Here is a 24,664-nt window from a genome sequence, read left to right as displayed (position 1 = left end):
TCAATGTGGAATGAAAATCTCGGATGAATTGTGAGTGGATCTGTCGTATTATATAGAAATTTTTAAGGGCAAACAACAATGAAAGCTTTCATGGGTCGAACAAAAATATGAGTGGTTTACTGCTATCTCTATATCCCGCAAAACCATCGCCCACCCGCATACGCAAACACCTACACACACCGAAAACATCCCTTAACACGTATTCCTATTTGAAGTAATGTAGTAATTAGCATGCTAATGCTCCCATTAATATTAATGTTGGTATTTAATCTGAGCCTGATAAAATGTGTGAATTGCCTCATTTCGTAATATGTCGATTAAAATCGTCTGGATGATGCATTTGACATATAGCAGCGATATATTAAAATTACAATATGAGTAACTCTGTACGGAAAACGGAATATACGAACTACATAATCGACCGAGTTTATATCTCTTAATTAGTTTCTTTCTTCTTTATTTTAATACCCATCCTCTTGTAGTTTTTTTAATTGTTTATTTTAGTAGGTTATTTTACGACGCTTTATCAACAGCTTAGGTTATTTAGCGTCCGAATGAGATGAAGGTGATAATGCCGGTGAAATGAGACCCGGGGTACAACACCGAAAATTACCCAGCATTTTCTCATATTGGGTTGAGGGAAAACTCCGGAAAAAACCTCAACCAGGTAACTTGCCCAGACCGGGAATCGAACCCGGGCCACCTGGTTTCGCGGCTAGACGCGCTAACCGTTACTCCACAGGTGTGGACTCTTGTAGTTTTAATTTTATTATTTTATCCTCTAATTTCGAGATGCATGAATTATAAAGAGAACGTTCTGGGGGTGCTGCAAATAAAGCGCTTCTAGATTTTAATGGAAATTTAATTTTCAAGCTTCTACCCAGCCTATAACAGCCTACCTACAAATTTCTGTGCGTTATATTCTCTGAACTATCGGATGGATTTTCTCATTTTTATTATCTGCGAGTTAATTCAGCAGGATTGAAGCATATATCTACTGAAAATTGAGTCGGTCATTATCATCATCACCACCATTTTCATTATCATTATAATTAATGCGTCTTGTTCTTCAGTCGTATTCACAACGAAACTACGTCTTTAACCATCATCCCTTCGTGCACATGCGGCTTGACTCACCTGTTTTGTGTATTCTGCTTTTCAGTGATGTTCATTCTAGAGTAACATCTGAGTCGTATCACAAAATTAGAACTCGTTTGCGATGTATATCAACATTTGAAGGATACAGCGGCGCGCCACTGCTCATAGGAATGCCTACCGATATGGGTCTCGCAAGTACGGATTACCGACGGAAGGAATGCGAATCAAACACTGCGATAAGGAAGAGCGGGCGACAGGAAAGGTCACGCGATAACTTGAATGATATTCAAGAGTACAGTCGGAAGAGAAATGACCGATAGAATCAGTCTTGCGTTGTGATAGTTACATTACGACTTTAGTTTGCTCCACTGCATGTGAATACCGTACGTGTCTTGTATCGCACAGTATTATTATTTCATTCGTAAACATATGTTGCGCGTTTAATTAGCTTCGAATTTTTCTCTTGCTACGTTCTTTATTTCCACAGCGATGTCCTCAATTGTTCATATTCTTGGAAGAGACAGTACTTCCATCGGCTCACACTTTTCTCCCCTCGGCGTGCCTACAAACACACGTCAAAACAGACAGCAACGCCATCATTGCTTTTCGGTAATCGTTTCTTGCGCGAGCTATATCTCTGTATCTTCTATACATACTTACAAGCATAGCAATGGGAGGGGAATGAAGTACTGAGTGTAAGCACATCTTCAAAACCTGACGGCATTAAGGGGTTAGGTACAGCTTACAGCAGTAACATTTTGGAAATATTCAAAATTATTTTCCTCCATTATTGTATCTATATTAAAAACAATATTTTTACGATTAAAAAAAAGTATTTACATTTTTGTTTCCAAAATTCAGTTCACTGTGCAGTGATGAAGCATTTCCTACATAACTAAAAAACTATCCAACATTCTGTGATGAAATTTTTTGTATGTATTTATGCACGTCATATCTACAATATGATGCAAAATCACTTACGTAGCTTTAATAGATTGTCTGATACAAAATAAATTCATTTAAAAAAATGGTCGGATATAAGTATTTTCTTCTAACACAAAATAAAAAAAAATTATTAAGGAATGCAGTTGAAAGAGCATTATATTGTAAACACGAGTCTCAGCAATAAAATAAAAGAGAGAGAACATGAAAAAGTTAACAAGTTTATGAGTTATGAGGGAAATGCTTCATCACTGCACAGTGAACTGCCACCATTTTGAATTTTGAAAAAAAAATATATATATAATTTTTAAATCGTAAAAATATTTTTCCATATAGCAAAAGGGCAGTGTTTTACACATACCAATTTTAATTGTTGTACAAGATACAGTAATGGAGGAAAAAATGTTAAATATTTCCAAAACTTTTACTGCTGTAAACTGTACCCAACCCCTTAATGGGATAGATTATAGGCTACAAACAAATTAATAATTAACCCTTGCAATTTATCTGCTTTAGAATTTCATACTACTTATCTGGGATCTTTCTGACTGCAAGAATATTTGTTATTAATAATTATGATATTTTATAGTTTAATGTATTCTTATATAGGCTACAGTATAAACAAACTGAAAGTTTTATTGCACCTAGAATTATTCACTGTGTGTTCAAGCAATCAATGAATTTATTTATTCATTAATTTAATTAGTTTAGTAACAAACTATTTATTCTGTATCCGCGTTTTCATTTTTTATTTTTTTTTCAATTATCAGAGAACATATTCACTTTCCTTGAAATAAAACACAAGAAGGAAATTGTTATTGTGTCAAGTGTTAATTATTATATTTAGACAATTAATTAATTAATTAATATAGTCTCATTACCTGCTGCAGTAGAAAGAACAAGAAACTAATTTTACAAATACAAATAATTACTCATGAGCCTACAATATTTTACCCGCAGCCTACATGGCAGTTTATGCTGTATTTGTTTAATTTGTTCACTTTTCAAAGTATATGTTCATTTTGCTTACAACAAAACACTATCACTGATAAATAATTCTTCTTCTTTATTCTTCCTATGACGTTTTAAGCCTGGTGGCATTTTACAGTCTCACTCCATCGTTTCAACGAATGACCCAAAGATCTTGTTCCTAAAGGGCGGCAATTTAGTGCTTGGCGTGGTATCCTTGTTTCAGGCATCCTGAGGATATGAGATTTCGATTTCTGTTTATAATTTTGGATTTTCTCTAAAATTGAGTCAATTCTTTAAAAAATCCTAATTTTTCTTCTTGTCTAATCTAGTAGCCTATAGCCAGCGGTTCTTCTTAAAAACTTCAATGCACTGGTAGTGATTCGGTGTTCATCACATTTACGTATGGTCCAAGCTTCACTTTCATACATGAGAACAGGTCTCACCAATGTTTTATAGGCTTTAAATCTTATGTGTTTTTGGACAAGAGAATGTTTGAGAATGTTGTTAATGGTATTCATTGAATAGTTAAAGTAATTAAATTTTGTATAAATATCTTCTTTTTTTTTCCATCTTGAAACTTGCGTACACTACTTTTAACTATTTATTCTGTATCCGTGTTTTTTATTTTTTTTCAATTATCAGAGAACATATTCACTTTCCTTGAAATAAAACACAAGAAGGAAATTGTTATTGTGTCAAGTGTTAATTATTATATTTAGACAATTAATTAATTAATATAGTCTCATTACCTGCTACAGTAGAAATAACAAGAAGCTAATTTTACAAATAATTACTCATGAGCCTACAAGATTTTACCCACAGCCTACATGGCCGAAACAGGTCTACAGAGGCCTAATTCGTGAAGGATGATGATGATGATGACTTTTAACACTTAAATACAAATCATTGATAAAATGGCAAACTTACTAGTGTTAATTATATAAGCATGTGTGGCTTACAGCTGTTTCGGTGTATAATGTACACCATCATCAGAGCCTACTAGATCATGGAGTCAAATAGTGAGTGCACTCATTATTTGACTCCACTTTTGAACACACAGACACACCCCTACAACAGGCAGCGATATCAAGATGACGCCATGATCTAGTAGGCTCTGATAGTGTACAGTGAAACAGCTGTAAGGCACACGTGCTTATATACTTAACACTAGTAAGTTTGCCATTTTATCAATCATTTATCTTTTTCTTGTTCATAACTCAAATAAAAATAATTCTAACTAGGAAATAAAGACCCAAGCAATAAATATGGAAAAATAATCAATATATAATTATGAAATAAAAATTGTAATTGTAAAGGATACTAAATTAACCAAGGATAGCATATCTAGGTTACTGGAACGTTCCGGAGTATATAGACGTAGATATTAATAACAAAGTATTATGTGGGGCCATAAAAGACCCCAGGTAAATGTCGAGGGTTAATAGATGGATATTTCAACTTTCTGTCAAATTGAGTACCGGGTAAAAGACGGTTGGAGAGACATGTCAATCCTCCAACGCCGCCCAACGCTGATGTGCTCCTCCTACACCAACGTCGTACTATCCCAATATCGACGAGATCGCTGTTGTAACACCCACGTACTGATACCCAACACAAACTCCTACACTCATCCACCCAATTAACTTCCCCCTCTCTCCCTAGTCCACTTGCGTTTTTTTATTAATCTTCACTCTGTCACCCACGTGCCTCCATAATAAAATGATATTAATAGGCCTTATCATAACTGTATCGAAATTCAAGTTGAAAATAGGTCAAGTTTTTTATTTCTTATTCGAAATAAATAATAAACACCTACTGAGTAATAAGTAATCACTTACCATGTCACCCACCTACTCTCATCATAACACCAACTCTGTTGGCTAAGGCGCTTGCCTGCCGATCCGGAGTTGCTTTTGGGGGTGGGTTATATTCCCTCTTTGACTGATAACCTGGTTGGTTTTTACGAGGTTTTCCCAATCGTAAGGCGAATGTCAGGTAATCTATGGCGGATCCTCGGCCTCATCTCGCCAAATACCATCTCTTATCACCAATTCCATCGACGCTAAATAACAGAGTAGTTGATACAGCGTCGTTAAATAACCAACTAAAAAAACACACCCTTACCATATCGCCCACTCACTCATCACATAACCTTCTCACCACATTCCCACACTCATCATATCAGTCACTCAATCTTCATATTACTCGATGAAAGAGTAATGGAACGGAGAAAAATTCTCTCCGGCGCCGGGATTTGAACCCGGGTTTTCAGCTCTACGTGCTGATGCTTTATCCACTAAGCCACACCGGATACAACCCCGACGCCGGTTAGAATCGTCTCAGATTAAGCTCCAACTCTTGGGTACTTGGGTACTTCGGTACATTAAAATAATATATATTCATATTACTCGCCTAATCATATCAACCACTCACTCACCACATAATTCATTCATTAAATCATCCACTCCATCATATTACGAACCCAGTCAATATGTCACTCACAAGCCGTATCACCTACTCCAGGGTTTCTTAACCTTTTTTTGGCCAAGACCCAAAGTTAACTGGGCGATAAACTTGCGCGACCCATGGGACAATTTTGAAGTTAAACACTGCTATTGTAATAGAAACAAGTAAATAAGTGTAGCAATTATCTATTAATATAGATTTGTAATATTTCATAATAAGCAGTAATTATAAAATATAATCATAATCCCAAGTACTTTAATTAACATTTCTTTAATTTTATTTTCTCGAGAAGCTACCCATCCCGAAAGCCACGGCGATCCTTGTTTGAGTCGCGACTCGTAGGGTAAGAACCCCTGACCTACTCACTCATTTGTACTCGACCATTAGCCATTTCACCAACCCACTCACTATATTACCCACCCACTCACTCACTCATTCACTCACTCACTCACTCACTCACTCACCACATTATCCACTCACTCACCATTCACTTACCATAATACCCACTCACTCACCATAATACCCACCTACTCGCCGTTTTATCCACATTCTCACCGTATCACCTACTTACTCATTCTGTCACCTAATCACTCACCATATCACCACTCACGCACCATATTACCCACCTATTCACCATATTACCAACCTACTCGTCGTATTATCCAGCTTCTCACCGTATCACCCACTTATACATTCTGTCACCTAATCACTAACCATACCACCCATTCACTCAACATATTACTCACCGTATTACTCATCTACTCACCATGTCACCCACCCACTCACCGTATCACCCCACTTATTTATTGTTACCTACTCGCTCACCATATCATCCACTCTCCATATTACCCACCTACTCACCAATGTCCCATCTACTCACCATATCACCCACTTACCGTGTCACCTCACTTACTCATTCTGTCACCTACTCACTCACCATATCACCCACTCTCCATATCACCCACCTACTCACCGTATTATCCACCTACTCACCATATCACCCATCAACTCACCGTATTACACACCTACTCGCCGTATTACTCATCTACTCACCATATCGCCCACTTACTCACCGTATTATCCTCCTACTCACCGTATCACCCCACTTACTCATTCTGTCACCTACTCACTCACCATATCACCCACTCTCCATATTACTCACGTACACACCGTATTACCCATCTACTCACCATATCACTCACCCACTCACCGTATTACCCACCTACTCTCCATTTTACGCATCTACTCACCGTATCACCCATCTACTCACCATATCACCCACCTACTCACCGTATCACCCCATTTATTCATTCATTCTATCACCTACTCACTCACCATATCACTCACTCACGGACCATATTATCACCTACTCACCGTACTACCCATATATTCAACATATCAACCCACTTACTCATTCTGTCACCTACTCACTCTCCATATTACCCACTCACTTACCACATTACCAATGTACTCACCATATTACTCATCTACTCACCATATCACTCACCTACTCACCGTATCAACCCACTTATTCATTCTTTCACCCAAACACTCAATATATCACTCACTCACTCACTCACTCACTCACTCACTATACTTGCCACTCACCATCATTCATTCACCATATTACACGCCCACTCACAATATCACCAAAACGCTCACCATATCACCTACTCACCATATAATTCTGACGCTCACCCTGTCACCCACTCGCTCACCATATAGTTAATTTATTTCCACAGCTTCCACTTACTGTTAATCAAGCTTAAACAAACCAACTAACCCACACACGTATTCTAGTATTCAGTCTAGAAAAAAATCCAATCTCACAACTCTTTCCTGAAGCACTGACTTGCACATCTGTCTTCAATTTACTTGTTTTTTTTTTTTCTTTTTTAAGAAGTGATTTTATTTCTTTGTCTATTAATGTATAAAACAATTCAAACTTCCAGGGATGGAGTGTATGTATGTTTCTACTGAGTGTAAATAATTCATTTAGCTGTAGCGTAATAAAAGAATGCAGAGTTCATTACTTAGTCCTTTTAAACTCCTTTGTGTTTACTATCTTAGTGAAATTGTTGTAGATGGGAAGTAAATGTTCTGAATTCTACCCCAGTTGCTTGTTTTAATTTGGAGTAGAAATTAAAGAAAAGCCGCCGCGGGCTTCATCCTGCCCAGCTTTTTTGTTGTTGTGAGCAGAAGCGGAATTGTGGCGCGGCCTCGCGGCGGACAAGTCTGTATTTGACGGCTTGTTTCGCTGATGTATGTATCTTCTGGAATAACACAGCAATTACTTCTCAGCGTCACTTCGTTATGGAAACATCAAGGAAATTTTAATTTAATTTTTACATTAGCAGCCCTTTCTCTGCTTAATTCATTGTTGTAACCGAATTCTCCATTGTGTCCATTGATCTACTAACAAGTGCAAGAAACAAAGTTATTTTCCTGTTTTTGCACAGAGTTACGCGAACGGTTAGATGACAGACTCTCCATGTACAGGGACATAATTTTATTTTTACTTCAATTTTTATTGTACCTGAGTTTTTTAATGTACTTCACTCCCACCCCTTCTACTAATGACGTTCAACCGTCCTCCACACAGATCCAAGACCGCATATACAGTCATAGTAGCCTTACGGTCATAGTAAACAGTACGTTCCAAAAATAAGTTCGCGTTTTCCAGTGACGAAAGAGCTTTCAATATTGAATTATTTTCGCACAGATACTGTCGTCCATTTGCCTCCCGGTTTCCCCCACCTGCTCTATTCGCCTCTCTGTAAAAGCTAGTGGCTGGGCTGTCTTACCTCTTTTCTGAGAACATTAACTTCTGTTAGGAATTGGACCCATACAATTGTTTAAAATAACTTAAATATACCCATACAATTGTTTAAAATAACTTCAATAAAAAGATCTTACTAAATATGTTACTAAATAAAAGCGCCTCGTCAAGTAATTGACTGTCATGTGATTTCCTCCCTTTCTACGACCCTGCTACATAACCACTTGGACGGACAGTGGATAGCATGTCTGAGTAATTTTCGGGCAGAAGTGAAGACTGAATTTACAGTACGTAAGGTACTCTTTTATAGAGTAGGTACATCATTATTTCAACATGAGTTACTGATATGAAGTACGAACCTGGTAATTGGAATTACGTGCAATAGTCTATAATGCGATAATAACTTATGCACATTAGAACTGAAGCCTGTATCGAAATGAACGGCCACCATTTTCAAAAATGTGTTTAAATATACTTATGATTATTTTTGAATTTAACTTCATTCTCTATAGTGTACGCTAATGTGCTGCAGACAGTATAATATACACTGCATAATGAATACATCCGCGGATAGCTCAGTTCATGAGTAAAAACACTCATTGTTAATACTATACTGTATTTTGATTAAACAAAAATCTAATGAAAATTATCAAACTCAAAATCGCGATATTTCCTATTTTATGTAAATGGATGAACTACTTTTCTTCCCTCCTATACCTAGTAAAGTGATTTGTTTGTATATTACGTCAGTACCCTCGAACTCCAGTCGTGGAAGAGGGTATCAAACGGTGTTTCCGGTAATCAACCATTAATCCAAAGGTATAGCCAGGTTAATATTAGAAATGTTAGTAAAATTAAAATGATGTCCCTGTAGAAGAGAAGACTTTTTATGACAAATTAAAGGGAGAGGATTGTTTTAGCGGCTCATATTGAATTTAAGGCTGTGAAACTGAAGCGTTGGCTGCACTACCTTGCTTCGCATATCACGTGACTGGGTAGGAATTCAAGGACGAGGTAAACTAAACTGGTCCACAGAAATATTCCGTGATTATAAACTACTATAATTGTGTAACTATGCGTGTTACGAAGCTCATACCCATGGATGGACAACTCGTGCTCCCAAAGTGCTAAAAATCCTTGAAAAAGAGAAAGGCAGACGGAGCCAGCCGCAGCAGTTACAAGTTGTTTGTAGTTTCGCTGCAAAAGCCACGGTGAGCTCTGGCGGCTCATGCAGGTGATCGTGATATCTATTCCACGATTTGAATTTCAGAATGAAGCATGGTACAATAATTATAGTAATTTTAGACAGACTATACCTGAACACATAACAAAATTATACAATTTTCTAGCTTTGTAAATTAGTTTAGTACTGGAAACACAAACTGAATACAACCTTTTCAAGATACAACAAATATAGCTGCAACAGTTATTTATTATTACACTATTTGTTAATATTTCTTATTATATGTCTTATTTGAAACGTAGAACGCTAGAATTTGCAAGTCTTTATACATTAAAGAGTATTCCTCTGTTCTCAGAAAGGTAATAGTCTGTATTCGCAAACAATAACAAATTCAAGTAAGTATTTTTTACATGTCACGGCAGATGAAATAAGCTTATTTCTGAGCTCTTCCTTTACTTTGAGAGCTTTTGCACTTGTTTCTTATATTAAACTCTGCCTCAAGCACATACAGTATATATGGAAGCAAAGAGTATATTTGGAAATTCTATTTAGGCAACATTACGAACAGTTCGATTGCTGATTTTGCTGGAATCTGAGTGGTGTGCTGTTCTGTAGATTTATTAATTCAAGCTGTAAATTTTCAGGATTTTCTATCGGCGTAAGCCAAAAAGATTTCAGAAAAATTTCGATTCCTTGTCAATTGTCACTTTTTCTCCAAACTTAGCAGTGAATCCTTCTGTAGGTCTTGAAGTGGGTCTTATATTTGATAAGAAGATTTTCTTATCACTCTTCGAGATAGTTTATAGTCATAGAAAGTGAAGTTGTCTGTGTTCTACTTGATACTACCACATTTCAAATTTATCCATAAATGTTCTTAGCTAGACGATTATATGTCGTACAATTCTGTAACTCGCACGCACAACTTGCTAATGATATTTGATATCAGTCTCACCTTGTTGATATCTCATTTTTAACTTCAGCTGTTCTAAAGCAGATGCAGACAGTATATCTTTACTAAAACCTTCACTGTTTATTTGTAACATAAAATGTCATGCGTAAGAAAATGTAATAGAATACAAGCTTTACCTCTCTTCTTAATAAAAAAAATTCTCCTTTTACTAGTAACTAAAGGGAAATGATCTGGGAATTATATTGTTTTTCACTTTAAACGAGCCGCCACTTACTGCAGACGCGATCGAACTTGTACCTTGAAAGAACCGCACACAGATAGTACAGCTAGTACAGAGTCCGTTCTACCTGCATTGAGATTGTGTTGACACTTTGAGAGCACGAGCTGTCCACCCATGCTCATAGTCTACCGGTGCCATTAGAGAGAACAGCTCAAAGATTTCAGAAAATGACTCTCTAAATGCTGCAGAATTCACACTGAGTTGAAATGTAGTCACACAATTTAATAAAATGTGCTTCTATTCAACAATGCCACAATGACGAGCGAAAGAGAGGGAACAGCGTATTTTTTTAATGGTGCCATCTATTGTTTTCCGCCAACAATTACAATTATTACATATCCCCTGAAATTCACATTGAGTTGAAATGTAAACATTCTAGTGAACCGACAGGAACGTAGTTGGTGTGTATTCTACCACCTCAGAATCTTCTTGTCAGTAGGTGCCGCATGTTAAATTCCCATCTAAAGGCACGCTTAACTCCCACTACACTCCGTGTGCTATGGTATTCCAATATACACCATCTAGTACGTTGATATGGGTTCGCCATAATTCTCTGAATGCTGCAGAATTCACACTGAATTGAAATATAAACAGTCACACAGTTTAACACAATTTCCTTCTATTCAACAATGCCACAATGACAAGCGAAAGAGCTGGAACAGCGTCTTTTTTTCTTATGATACCATCTATTTTTTTTCCGCCAAGAATTACAATTACACATCCCCTGAAATTCTTTGAGCTCTTCTTTCTAATGACACCGGTATGAATTTCATAATACGTATAGTTATATTGGACAGAGATTGTCCAAAATCTTGTCATCCCCTGCAGGAAATGTTTTGAAATGTTTTGGTGAAGATTTTATCTTTCAAGATGATAATGCCCGACCACAACACGGAAGGTACAAATTCAGGCAGCTGGAATAACCAGTATGCAATGACCTGCTTACTCACCAGATGTGAATTCCATAGAACATGCTTGAGATCAGCTGAAGTATGCTATTCGCCACGATCTCAGAGAGGCTGCGATCTAGGAATGGGATCGTCTAGATCAGCAATACTTAGACAACCTGATCGAGAGTATGCCAAGACGCATCCAGGCTCTTGTCAGAACCAGAGAAAGCATGAAGCGTTACTAAAACAGTTTCTTTTAAATGTCCATATTGCCAATTGCATGTAATTAAAGTCACAGTTTATTCTGCTTATAGTACTATGTTTGTCTTTTGTTTATTTATGCCTGAATAAAAAGCTAAAAGTAATTTTTGTTTAATATTTTATTATACAGGGAAATCATTTTATTTTCACTTCAATTTTTATTGTACCTGAGTCTTTTAATATACTTCACTTCCACCCCTTCTACTAATGAAGTTCAACCGTCCTCCACACAGAACCAAGGCCGTATATGCAGTCAGAGTCGCCTTACGGTCATAGTAAAGAGTATTGAGTTAGTGAGTATAGGACGTTCCAGTAATATGTTCGCGTTTTCCAGTGACGAAAGAGCTTTCAATATTGAATCATATTTTCGCACAGATACCTACTTTGCGTCCGTTTGCTTACGTCACATCCCTGTTTCCCCCACCTGCTTCTGCCCCTCTGTAAAGACTAGTGATTGGGCTGTCTGAGCTCTTTTCTGTAAACATTAATTGGACTTCTACATAATATTATATATAACTGTTTAAAATAACTTAAATAAAAGTGCCTCGTTAATTAACTGTCATGTGATTTCTCCCCTTTCTATGACCGTGCGACAAAACCACTTGGACGGACAGTAGATAGTATGTCTGAGTAATTTTATCTTTTCGGATTGGGCAGAAGTGAAGATTGAATTTACAGTACGTAAGGTACTCTTTTATAGAGTAGGTACACAATTATTTCAACATGAGGTACTGGTACGAAGAACGAAACAGGAAATTGGAATTAGGTACAATAGTTTAAAGTGAGATAATATGCACAAAAGAATTGAAGCCTGTATCGAAATGAACATCCATCATTTTCAAAAATGTGTTTAAATATCCATGTTATGATCATTTTTCCATTGAAATTCACTCTCTATATTTACGCTAAAGTTTTGTAGACAGTATAATATACAGTACATAATGAATACGTCCGCATGGATAGCTCAGTTCGAGAGTAAAAACACTTATTTTTAATACTGTACTGTATTTTGATTAAATAAAAACCTAATGAAAATTGTCAAACTCAAAATCTAATATTTGTTAGTTTACGTAAATGGATGAACTACTTTTCTTCCTTCCTATACCTGTGATCTGTTTGTGGAAGGTGTAGGATACAGTGTTTCTGATTCTCAGCCGTTAATCCAAAGGTATACCCAGGTTAATATTAGAAATGTTAGTAAAAATAAAATGATGTCTCGGCATGTGGTTAAAGTAGTCGCAGGGTTTCCTTATTCAAACTCAGTTAATACTGGAATATGAAAAGGGTCTTAAAGTCAGTTTGGTTCCAACTTTTTTCATGGCTATATATAATATAGACCCTAACTTATATTGGGAAAGCCTGTGATCCTGGTAGCACAGGGGTTATCTTCGGGTACTCCGGTTCTGCTGTGACACTCTCATCATCGATTATGAGTCCAGTGTAGATCCACCGACTGTGATGCACTCTGGATAGTATCTGACGAACTAGGTCATTTCAAACTAGTCAACCTGAGACGTCGGAGCATGTTACCCCTCTCGGGGCAGAGCTAGAAGAGCACGTGAGGGAGGATTAAACATTAAATCTACAGCCCTTCCACTGCCACTTCCCTTACATTGTCTTTTACATATGCTTCTCCTCTGAAGGAGCTCGAAAGCAGAGACGTGTGACGTCACAGAGCCATCAGTTGGAAATGAACTAAGTGATCTCCGGGACTAGAGACATCTATGAGTCACGCTTGTAGAGCCGGGACGATTAAGGGCTAGTTAAAGGCTTTGTCACAATACAAAAATGTGTGTCAATCACTTATTCTTACATCCTGACAAGAAGTCCATTTGCAGTTTTTAATTTATTTTTAAATGCTGTTTCTATGTATTAGAGCCGTACTTCATTTTGTGCATTAGTTCCATTTCCAGCTAATTTTTCATATTAATTTTTAAATGTGATTTCTTAAATTTGCGTTCCGATGATTTTTGTAAGTTTCCGTACGAGTGGACATACACCTCTGTTTTCAGAACGAAGTGAAAGCCTCTTTTTTATTATTTTATTGGGTTATTTTATAACGCTGTATCATCATCTAGGTTATTTAGCATCTGAATGAAATGAAGGTGACAATGCCGGTGAAATCAGTCCGGGGTCCATCACCGAAAGTTACCCAGCATTTGCTCGTATTGGATTGAGGGGAAAACTCCGGAGAAAACCTCAACCAGGTAACTTGCCCCGACCGGGATTCGAACCCGGGCCACCTGGTTTCGTGGCCAGACGCTCTGACCGTTACTCCACAGGTGTGGATGAAAGCCTCTTCTCATGGTATAAAATGAAACGCTCCTACCATAGGACAACCACATAGCCATATGCCGAATGAATAAACTAATAATTCTGTAATATTCATGTTGTGACAAAATAGAAATATTTTAAATTGAAGCGTAGCAATTTAGAAATTATTAACTTACAATTAGTTTGCATAAATGTAATATTGCCTTCCTCAAATTCAATACATTTATCAACAGCCTCTGACGATTATGCGAAATCACTAGTAAATTGTAAACGTTATTAATTTATACATGTTAATCTTATGCATTAATTTTGTTGGTAATTATGAATAATTGCAATGGTAATGGTGAATAGTTGCCGATGTATTAAATTAGCTCCAACATACATTAGCAGGACTCTCTGTAAACTCAATGATGCTTTATGATGTGTATCTTGTTGACAAATCTCAGCCTTATCATATGTAAGTAGAAGTTATGACCCATAATGCAGCAGAATATAAACTATAACAGCAGAACTGACACAGCTGAAGATTCAGGACGTCGTCAATACTAAATCTAAGGCATTTCGTTTGTGTTTTTCGCGTGAAATTTTCTTCATATGAATCCAAAATTTAAACATGACTGTAAGAAATAGTTTATCAACAGTAATCTCACTAGAGGTTTTGATTTAGCTAGAGAAAATAAAAACTCGAGTGAGATTTAATTAACTATAACACGATTAAAAGAATGTTAATTTACTTACTGAAATTCTATTTCACTAATTTAGCTTCACTAAAATGTTTGAACGGAGCCGCCATTTTCAGTTGACTGTCTATGCTCTAAACATAATGACGATAGCAAAACATGTTTTATAGTACCACCATCTTTTCTATCTTCTCAGATAGTACCGTAAAGAATTTGCAGTTTGAAATGTTAGCAAACAAAGATACAAATGGTAGGGAGGTAATAAAAACAGAAGAAAATATATAAAGACTAGAATAAATAACGTACTATAATACAATAAAATAGATATTAATTGACTTAATTTTCACTAATGTTACCTTCACCAAAATGTTTGAACGGAGCCTCCATTTTCAGTCAACTATCTCTGAGGGAAAAAAATTACGAGTGCAAAGCATATTTTATAGTACCGTAAAGAATTTTATGCTCGACCATGCCGAAATGTAGTAATTATACACCTGGTAGCATCTCCTTTAATGCATGTCATTAAAGTACACCTACTCATTAAAGTACAGGTGTTCAGCCAATCACAACTCAGCTTACAGGTGTTCAGCCAATGACAAGTCAGCTTTGTACCGTTATAAAACCGCAAGTATCGATTATTCTCGGATATGCAATCGAAAGAGAATTAGCGAAAAGTCACGGAGGCTGGAAATCCAATACTGTCGCAGAAGGTTATGTTCTGTTACTAAAATAATTAGCGTTAATTGTAAATAATATTCAAATAAATTCAATTTGTCATCTCGTTTTTCAATGTCGAATTCAGTAATCAAGATTATATCAAGTTTAACGGGATTACATCAAGGTCAATGACATTATTGTTCCTCGGAAAAAATCAATACTTTCGCGTCTGCGCACATCTCACAATTCACGACCTAGAACAAGGTCACTTCCAATCTTGTGAGATATAAATAAAATGTATACATCTGAATAATTTCAAGTTAGAAATATTGTCGAGCATAAAAAGCCGTATGAAACTCGCCTATAATGGTAATTAAGAAGCTCGCTTGCGCTCGTTTCATAAACATCCATACTCGCTTCTTAATTACTATCATTATAGGCTCGTTGCATAATGTACTATTAAGTTTGAAAAGTTGACAAACAAAGAAACAAATGCTAGGGCAGTGGTAAATACGAATAAATGCTAGGGAAGCGATAAAATTAAACAAATGCTAGGGAAGCGATAAAATTGTGCGATAAGCAGCCATGATTGGTTGAAAAACATCCTTTAGTACCGTTTTATTGATCAAAAGTAGTATGACGTAATAAAAGTGTAATAGTCATAAATAACATTAGGTTAGCTATAGCTAAAATCTCGCATGTTATTCAATCAGACCATTTCGCGAAAATAATAATAAATAAACAATGAACCAAGCGTACTGTTTGTTTACATGGTATCGCATTTCATTTGCACTCGTAAATAAAGAATGAAAATGTTTATTTACAAACTAGAACTGCCTACTATTAATTACGAGTAGTAGCTACTCCTAATGTATTGGAATGTAGATTTCTGGATGTGACATTGTATACAACTAAATGTATTATTACTTGTATTTGTTGCTAAGGAAATGGAGTATGATTGATTATACATTTCCGAGTTCAACGATAATAATAGATTATGACTAGTGACAGGCAAAATATAAAATATTATAACCTAAATCATACCTGCAAGAATTTTAAAAACAAGTATTTACACGTTTCACGATGTGTGGAATAGAATTAACGTAAAAATTTTATGTAGATAATGTTTTTGTAAAATTTACACAATTCACAAAAATATTATTCATATTTGTTTCATATTTTGTACAATTTCTCCCCCGTCGTTAATATTTCTATAACTACCACTGATCCGGGTTTTCCACGCTCAGACCGCTTTTTACCTTCGGGAAAGACCTGGTACTCAATTTGATAGGAGGCTGAGTGAACCTCGGGGCCGTTCTGGAAGTTTGGCAACGAGGAAATTCCGTCGCCACCGGGGATCGAATCCCAGACCTTCCAGTCCGTAGCCAGTTGCTCTACCAACTGAACTACGCGGTCGCCATGAATAAGTATTTAAACACTAAAATATTTTTATTTCTGAACAGTTTGCTTTAAGTGTACGTAATTATTTGTAAATAACTCTTTAGAGATTAATATTTTTGTCTATATTTATTGTGTTATCAAATAAAATATAACAAATCTACATAATTTAACAGTTTTTCAATATCATTAAATCATTACTTGAGTGCAGGAAAAACCTAATTGAAATTTTTATACTGAAAAGAAAGAAAAAAAGTAGTTCTTACATTGCCTGGACGCAACACAGGTTACAATACAAGGGAAGTAACTTACGACAAGAGATAGAACCTTCTCTCAGTTAATATTGTTTTTCTTGCGATAGAAACCACATGAATTTGCAAATAGAGTATAAATTAAGCAGACAGCAAAATTGATTGTTGAAACCCTTTTGAAACGTAAATTTACGCTATAGTATATAAGTAGCTAAGCAAAATTATCAGGTCGAAATTTCGAATAGGTTTGCCACTTTAGAAAGTTCCGGCAAAGCTGAGAAAGAATTAGATGTTAATAGCGCGTGGGAAAATATCAGTGATAGTATCAAAATTGCAGCTGAGCAGAGCATAGGTTATTATGAAACTAAGAAAAAGAAACCGTGGTTTGATGAAGATTGTTGCATGGTAGTAGAAAGAAGGAAACCGGCAAAATTGAAATTCTTATAGGATCCAGTTGAGGAGAAGAGAGATAATTATTTCAATGAAAGACGGGAAGCAAGTCGTACACTTAGGAATTAAAAAAGAGAGGTTACTTGAAGGAAAAATTGAATGAGGTAGAAACAAATAGTAAGAATAAAAACATTCGAGATTTATATAAGGGTATAAAGGAATTTAAGAACGGATATCAGCCAAGGGTAAACGTGATCAAGGATGAGAATGGTGACTTGCTTGCAGACTCCCCATCAATCCTAAACAGATGGAAAAACTATTTTGCGCAACTACTAAATATACATAGGCCAAATAGAAATGATCGGGACGAAACTGAAATACAAACTGCTGAGCCATTTATACCCGAACCCACGCTTTCAGAAGTCGAATTGCGATAGAAAATCTCAAAAAGTACAAGTCTCCAGGTATCGATCAAATTCCAGCAGTATTAATACAAGAGGGTGGAAGTGCATTATATAGCGAAATTTATAAACATGTACTTGCTATTTGGGAAAAGGAAATTGTACCAGAACAATGGAAGGAGTCCATAATTGTACCTATTTTTAAAAAGGGGGACAAAACCAACTGTGGTAACTTTCGAGAAATATCACTTTTGTTGACGTCGTACAAAATTTTGTCCAATATTCTTTTGAGAAGATTAACTCCGTACGTAGATGAAATTATTGGGGATCATCAGTGCTGTTTTCGGCGTAATAGATCGACTATTGATCAGATTTTTTGTATTCGACAGATAATGGAGAAAAAATGGGAGTATAAGGGTATAGTACATCAGTTATTCATAGATTTCAAAAAGGCATATGACTCGGTTAAGAGGGAAGTATTATATGATATTCTTATTGAATTTGGTATTCCCAAGAAACTAGTTCGATTAATTAAAATGTGTCTCAGTGAAACATACAGCAGAGTCCGTATAGGTCATTTTCTATCTAATGCTTTTCCAATTCACTGCGGGCTAAAGCAGGGAGATGCACTATCACCTTTACTTTTTAACTTCGCTCTAGAATATGCCATTAGGAAAGTTCAGGATAACAGAAAGGGTTTGGAATTGAACGGGTTACATCAGCTTCTTGTCTATGCAGATGACGTGAATATGTTAGGAGAAAATACACAAACGATTAGAGAAAACACGGAAATTTTACTTGAAGCAAGTAAAGCGACCGGTTTGGAAGTAAATCCCGAAAAGACGAAGTATATGATTATGTCTCGTGACCAGAATATTGTACGAAATGGAAATATAAAAATTGGATATTTATCCTTCGAAGAGGCGGAAAAATTCAAATATCTTGGAGCAACAGTAACAAATATAAATGACACTCGGGAGGAAATTAAACGCAGAATAAATATGGGAAATGCGTGTTCTTATTCGGTTGAGAAGCTTTTATCATCTAGTCGGCTGTCAAAAAATCTGAAAGTTAGAATTTATAAAACAGTTAACTTATATTAAAGGCTGTTCTGTATGGTTGTGAAACTTGAACTCTCACTCTGAGAGAGGAACATAGGTTAAGGGTGTTTGAGAATAAGGTGCTTAGGAAAATAATTGGGGCTAAGCGGGATGAAGTTACAGGGGAATGGAGAAAGTTACACAACGCAGAACTGCACGCATTGTATTCTTCACCTGGTATAATTAGGAACATTAAATCCAGACGTTTGAGATAGGCAGGGCATGTAGTACGTATGGGCGAATCCAGAAATGCATATAGAGTGTTAGTTGGGAGACCGGGGGGGGGGGAAAGACCTTTAGGGAGGCCGAGACGTAGATGCTAGGATAATATTAAAATGGATTTGAGGGAGGTGGGGTGTGATGATAGAGACTGGATTAATCTTGTACAGGATAGGGACCGCTGGCGGGCTTATGTGAGGGCGGCAATGAACCTTTGGGTTCCTTAAAAGCCATTTGTAAGTAAGTAAGTTGTAAGTAAGTATATAAGTAGATATGGTAAAAGTGAAACATTATTTCACTGAATTCGATTGAATGACCAAAGGTTAAATATAAAACCCTTATTTTGTTTTCTCGAATTCAATGATGCTACTAGTTCAATGACTCTAGAGAGGAATTTTGAAATTCTGCTTGCCCTTAGGAATCCCGAAATGCTAACTTCGGTTTTGCAATTGTTTCCTGGGAACTATGTCTATTGTCTGGAAAGCCGCGCTCATTGTTACTAATAAAAATATTCATAGAGGGGAAAAAATATGAATATTTTTATGATATATGACAATTTTACCAAAATTTTATGAAATATGTAAATATTTTGACATTGATTGCATTCTTCACATTGTGAATCTTGAAAACCTTTGTTTGCAGTTCTCTTTCAAGAAAGATTTAGGATATGAAATTTAATATTTTGTCTGTTACTAGTTATGTCTGTTGCTCGCGACAAATTATTCTGTGATCCCTCAGTGACAGCATCAATTTGGGCGAAACATATGAACTACTGCTCTGGAGCTACATAACTCCCCAGCAGGCCAGAATCCCTTGCGTACCTTTTAAATTAATTGCTCGCCATTTTTCTCTAAGCTGTGTCGGCTGAAGAAAGTACTACAGCTAGAAGAGTATTTTTTTCAAAGCATAAGAACGTAGATAGAAGCGGATTTGAAAACACGGATGATCTTGATTCCTATTTCTCTTTGTCGACAGATCTGCCTGAAGGAGACCCTAAGCTGTTCGTAGAAAAGCGCCGCTACGCAGTGGGTGACACTCTGCGTGGGAACTGCTCCTCTCCCGCATCGAGTCCACCCACCAATCTCACTTGGATTATCAACGGGAAAAAGGTAGGTGTATTGAACATGTTAGGGCATTGTGATATAAAATCCCGATTACTTGTCTTTAAGTTTTGAATATGACAGATTCATTGGAAACGCGGGAGCTTGTCGTTTCGACGATAAATTCATTGGAAGCTGGGCCTTTTGTCATTTTACGGACATTGTAACTTCTTTTTGTAGTGTTCTGATTTAAAATATGTTCGTATATCTACAATAATACTTACTTATTTACTCACTCGCTTTTAAGGAACCCGGAGATTCATTGCCGCCCTCACATAAGCCCGCCATTGGTCCCTATTCTGAGCAAGATTAATCCAGTCTCTACCATCATATCCTACCTCCCTCAATCCATTCTAATATTATCTTCCCATCTACGTCTCGGCCTCCCCAAAGGTCTTTTGCCCTCCGGCCTCCCAACTAACACTCTATATGCATTTCTGGATTCGCCCATACGTGCTACATGTCCTGCCCATCTGAAACGTCTGGATTTTATGGTCCTAATTATGTCAGGTGAAGTATACAATGCGTGCAGCTCTGTGTTGTTTAACTTTCTCCATTCTCCTGTAACTTCATCCCGCTTAGCCCCAAATATTTTCCTAAGCACCTTATTCTCAAGCACCCTTAATCTCTGTTCCTCTCTCAGAGTGAGAGTCCAAGTTTCACAACCATACAGAACAACCGGTAATATAACTGTTTTATAAATTGCCACTTTCAGATTTTTTTGACAGAAGACTAGATGACAAAAGCTTCTCAACCGAATAATAACAGGCATTTCCCACATTTATTCTGCGTTTAATTTCCTCCCGAGTGTCATTTATATTTGTTACTGTTGCTCCAAGATATTTGAATTTTTCCACCTCTTCGAAGGATAAATCTCGAATTTTTATATTTCCATTTCGTACAATATTCTCATCACGAGACATAATCATATACTTAGTCTTTTCGGGATTTACTTCCAACCCTATCGCTTTACTTGCTTCGACTAGAATTTCCGTAGGAATATTTATTATGTATACTCGGATTGAACTAGTACTACTTCCAAGTGAACCACATGCTGTTGGAGAAAATACTACTATTAAGTTTTCACTACCTACCATTTTTCCATGCTGCAAACAACCATACGATTGTACAATAGAAAACAACAAATCCATTCATTTCTTAGACATCACAATAACAAAAACGGACAACAAACATATAAGTTCAAAATATACATGAAATCCACCCACAGTAACACACATACACAACATCCCCACAACACAAACACGCAACGTTTCGATCCATGACATACAGACTCATCAACATTCCAATCAACCAACAAGACTACAAGGAAGACTATCAAATAGACAACATCATAAGAAAAACTAAACGCAAACAAGGAAACGCAACACAAACACAAGAGCAAAACAAATAGGTCTACATCACTCTAACATGCAAAAACAAGAACACATACAAAATTGCGTCATCTTTCAAGGAACTAAAAACACAACATTGCATACAGAACACACTACAAAAATACCTTAACTCACAGACAAGAGACACAAACAAATACAACTTAACAGGTGTATACAAACTATCATGCAATAGCTGCAACGACTTGTACATTGGACATGCTGGAACATCTTTTCAAACACGTTACAAGAAACATATCACAGACATATCCAAATCACACAACACTTTAACCTACGCGGAACTCTTCACAAACTCCAATCACAACTACAGCAATATAGACAATGACAAAAAAAAAACAGTCTAGAACGATATGCAATTTACAAACATACGAAAAACCACACTCCCAGCATATCCTGAACACTCAACTCAATTTCAAAACACACACCCTTTTTGACACAATCACGTCCTGCGTCCTTCGGACAATGACGGACACCACGTCGAAACTAGACAGGCAGGTAATTTTTATTATATTAACACAGTAAAGAAGTTACAATGTTAATCAGTGATTAATCAAGTGTTAAAAGAGTGTATCCAACAATGAAGAAATACAGTTGTATATTCTGATACAATTGCAATGTTTGCCTCTCTAGCATCACACAACACTTAAATTATTTTATCTAGAGTATGGAAATTCCGATTTAAAACCTGTTTACAGCATCCCGTGCGGCTACTTAAGGTAAAATATTGAACAAATAACGATTTGAAGGTTGCATTTAACTTGTTTCTCTAACTGAAGTGATGATAATAATAAAAAAATTTGATGTTAATTTTGGCATTATAAGTTGCTAAAAGCCATCGGAATAGCTCAGTCGGGTCGGGTCGGGTCAGGTCAGGACTGACTGATTTATTCAGCAATATTATACATACAGATACACTACACTATCATAATTTTCTCATAAATTCAATGCACGGGTCTTTTGACCATGCGTGCTGTATAAAACAGGTCCTACTTGTAGGTTTCACTCCCTCACCTATAATTAGATACAAAGTACTATTTTACCGTCAATTGTTTTGATTTAGGTTTGTTTACAAAGCATAATTTCCACCACTGATGGAATGACAATGGAACACACGGTGTGAAATTTATTGGCCAACACGGTCCCCTGACTTAACGCCTCTGGACTTCTTTGTATGAAGTTTTATGAAAGAAAAATTATAAGAAAAGGTATAGAAATTACAGACAAACATCATTTCCTCCAATGAATTAATGCAGCTCCAACATATATCAGACTACGAAACGGGCTGTTAGAGCTTGTACGCAGCGCAGTAAGAGAATGCGACCAAGCATGTTTAGTGCAAACGGAAGACATTTTGAGCAGCTGCATCAATAAAGTACTGTAAATCAGTGGCGGCTGGTGAAGTTTGGGTCTAGGTGTTGTACTTTCTATGATGAGAGGGGTAGAATTAGTTACCTTTATCAGTACATGGTCATGAACATTTTAATCCAATGCTGGTACTTAAATGATTAATATCAGTAATGTCCGTTCTTGTCCACGACTGTTCCCCATCAAACAAAATATACGGAAAACAAAACAGTGCGTTTTTCACTTCACAACCACAAAGCCAGTCATGATTATTGTAAATTTCCTTTCTAAAAATTCTCTTGAACTATCTTTTCCCCGTAGTAACTGTCTGGACAATATTTCGATCAGGCAATGGTCTACCAAGTTCTTTAATTTTTTATTTTTCTTCGTCTGAAAGTACAGAGAAGTTCTTGTTTTGTAAAGTATTTACAGAATTCATAATGGTAAACGCACGTATATCACAAACTTGAAGAAAACATCACTGCACTATAAAAACTGTGATAACTACCACAATTCACATAAAACTCATTAAACTCCAGAGAAGTTCCTGTTTTTTAAACAACTTACAAAATTCATAACGTTATATGCCTACGTACCTATGTCACAAACTTGACGGAAATATCACATCCAATAAAAAAAATTGTATTATGCAGCATAATTCACATAAAACTACTTAAATTCTAACAAAAACTAAATATTTAAGAGAGAATTAAATGAATTTCACACGATTATAAAATGACTGGACCACGTGCTCACCTAGCTACACGTTGGTCAGGAAACAGGAAGTCAGGAAGTGAGAAACCACGTGAGAAACGAAGACTCGGAAAAAATCTGAAAATTTCTGTGTCCGTTCGGAATGGCCACTTCTGCAATCTACTGGCAAATACAAGAACTAATTGCTTCCGGTTGTTGCAAGAGCTGTGCCGCGACCAGCTGTGTTAACTGCTGGGATAGGGAACTCTGAACTGGGCCTACCTTCAATACCAGCCGCTACACGAATCTGGCTATTGCTTGAGCCGCACAACGACCACTTCTGAAGTATTCACAATTTGATGAATTTTATAAAAGCTGATTATTTTATACTCGAATTCTTGAATGATAGAAATACGTATATATTTCAACTCGACGAGAAGGAAACTTAAAATCTGTTTAGTTATTTAATATAAACAAAATTTTAATGTGCGGTAAAAACTTGGTCGTTGTGCAACGCTGCAACATGATCAGCAGCCGCCACTGCAGTTTACCTTTGTGAGTAAATGTTTCACCTGTTGTAACTCTGGGAACGGTTGCAAATAATTGAAATTGACAAAGGGCATTCCTGCTCTAAATTTCGCCCTGAATCATCTCTTCACCGGTTAACCTTACCTTTTGAATCACCCTGTGTAATTCTTACGCGAACAACAGGGTCCTGCTGCAAAAGTACATTCAGATATTTTTTTTTTTTCTCTGAAGGCTGAGATTATAAATACATACAAACTTTCTGTCAATATTGTAACGTTTTATTACTAAACAACAATGTAACTTTATTATCTCAACAATAGGATTTGTTCTCCGTACAGCAATACAGCGTTCGTTATTGCACTCCACAAAAGACAATGACAATTTACTTGGACTATTACGAACAACAATGAACTGTTAATCTTAACTAATATTTACAAAG

General features: G+C 36.4%; 1 protein-coding gene across 1 annotated transcript in view; it reads left to right on the top strand.

Annotated features, from left to right (window-relative positions):
- The window catches only part of LOC138704219 (synaptogenesis protein syg-2-like), a 536,676-nt gene that overhangs the window by 289,448 nt on the left and 222,564 nt on the right, over positions 1–24,664 (top strand). The window contains exon 4 of the mRNA XM_069832100.1: positions 20,127–20,260. Coding sequence (XP_069688201.1) covers positions 20,127–20,260 — 134 coding nt within the window. The remainder of the gene's footprint in view (positions 1–20,126; positions 20,261–24,664) is intronic.

Source organism: Periplaneta americana, chromosome 8, assembly GCF_040183065.1.
Source record: "Periplaneta americana isolate PAMFEO1 chromosome 8, P.americana_PAMFEO1_priV1, whole genome shotgun sequence".
In the NCBI taxonomy this organism is placed as follows: domain Eukaryota; kingdom Metazoa; phylum Arthropoda; class Insecta; order Blattodea; family Blattidae; genus Periplaneta; species Periplaneta americana.
Note: the sequence above shows the minus strand (reverse complement) of the source record. Positions and strands in the feature narration are given on the sequence as shown.